General features: G+C 45.9%; 1 protein-coding gene across 1 annotated transcript; it reads left to right on the forward strand.

Moving 5' to 3' along the window:
- Positions 1 to 138: 138 nt before the first annotated feature.
- Positions 139 to 656, forward strand: T265_16149 (hypothetical protein; the record flags this gene model as incomplete). Its single annotated transcript, XM_009179687.1, has 2 exons — positions 139 to 465; positions 594 to 656. Coding segments are annotated over 2 exons (390 nt in total), but the record flags the coding sequence as incomplete, so codon positions are not given.
- Between the last annotated feature and the right edge of the window lie 115 nt (positions 657 to 771).

The following is a 771-nucleotide window of genomic DNA, read 5'->3' on the forward strand; positions in this document are numbered from 1 at the left end:
ATCATCCGTAAAATGGCGAATGCCTTATGCTGGAACCAGACCGAGACGACGAACCTTTTGCTTAATTCTTGTGTGGAAGCCCTGTGAACCCGCAGGAATTCTAGAAAATTCATCGGTTGTGTGTTGACTCATTGAACTATGAGCACTTTTCCACCCGATTTGTGTAGGTCTCCGCCGGCGCGGTATTCGGAATACGGCGTGCAGGCTGCCATCATGGGTTTTGGTAGACCTTTCAGAGGTAGAGGAGGATTTCGTGGTGGTCGGGGTGGAGGCCGATTCGATAATACTAATCAAGGTCCACCTGAAGAGGTTGTGGAGGCCGGAACGTTCTTACATCCCTGCCAGGAGGATGTAGTTTGCCGGCTTACCAGCGAAAAGGTTCCCTATTTTAATGCCCCTGTGTACCTCCAAAACAAGGAGGAAGTGGGAAAAATCGACGAGATATTCGGTCCTATCAAAGACGCTGTGGGTTTCTTTTGCTCATAACTATGGAAATAGTATTTCTCAATTAAGCTGTCGGATACGTTGAAGAGCAAGTCGTTCAAGGAAGGTGTAAAAGTACTGACAGTTTCTGGTTATCTGAAATGATTTAGTTCTATATCGATCCCTATAAGTTCCTTCCTTTGGAGCGGGTATTGAATCCGAATTCGGGGCGAGGTAAGTGCAAGATTCCTATCAGTTCCGTGTCCGTTATTAATCATTTGCGGGAATAAATAAGCCGAATCCATGTCTAGTAACAATTGGATGTGACTGTTAAATCGGACGCTGTAG

Source organism: Opisthorchis viverrini, assembly GCF_000715545.1.
Source record: "Opisthorchis viverrini unplaced genomic scaffold opera_v5_5950, whole genome shotgun sequence".
In the NCBI taxonomy this organism is placed as follows: Eukaryota; Metazoa; Platyhelminthes; class Trematoda; order Opisthorchiida; family Opisthorchiidae; genus Opisthorchis; species Opisthorchis viverrini.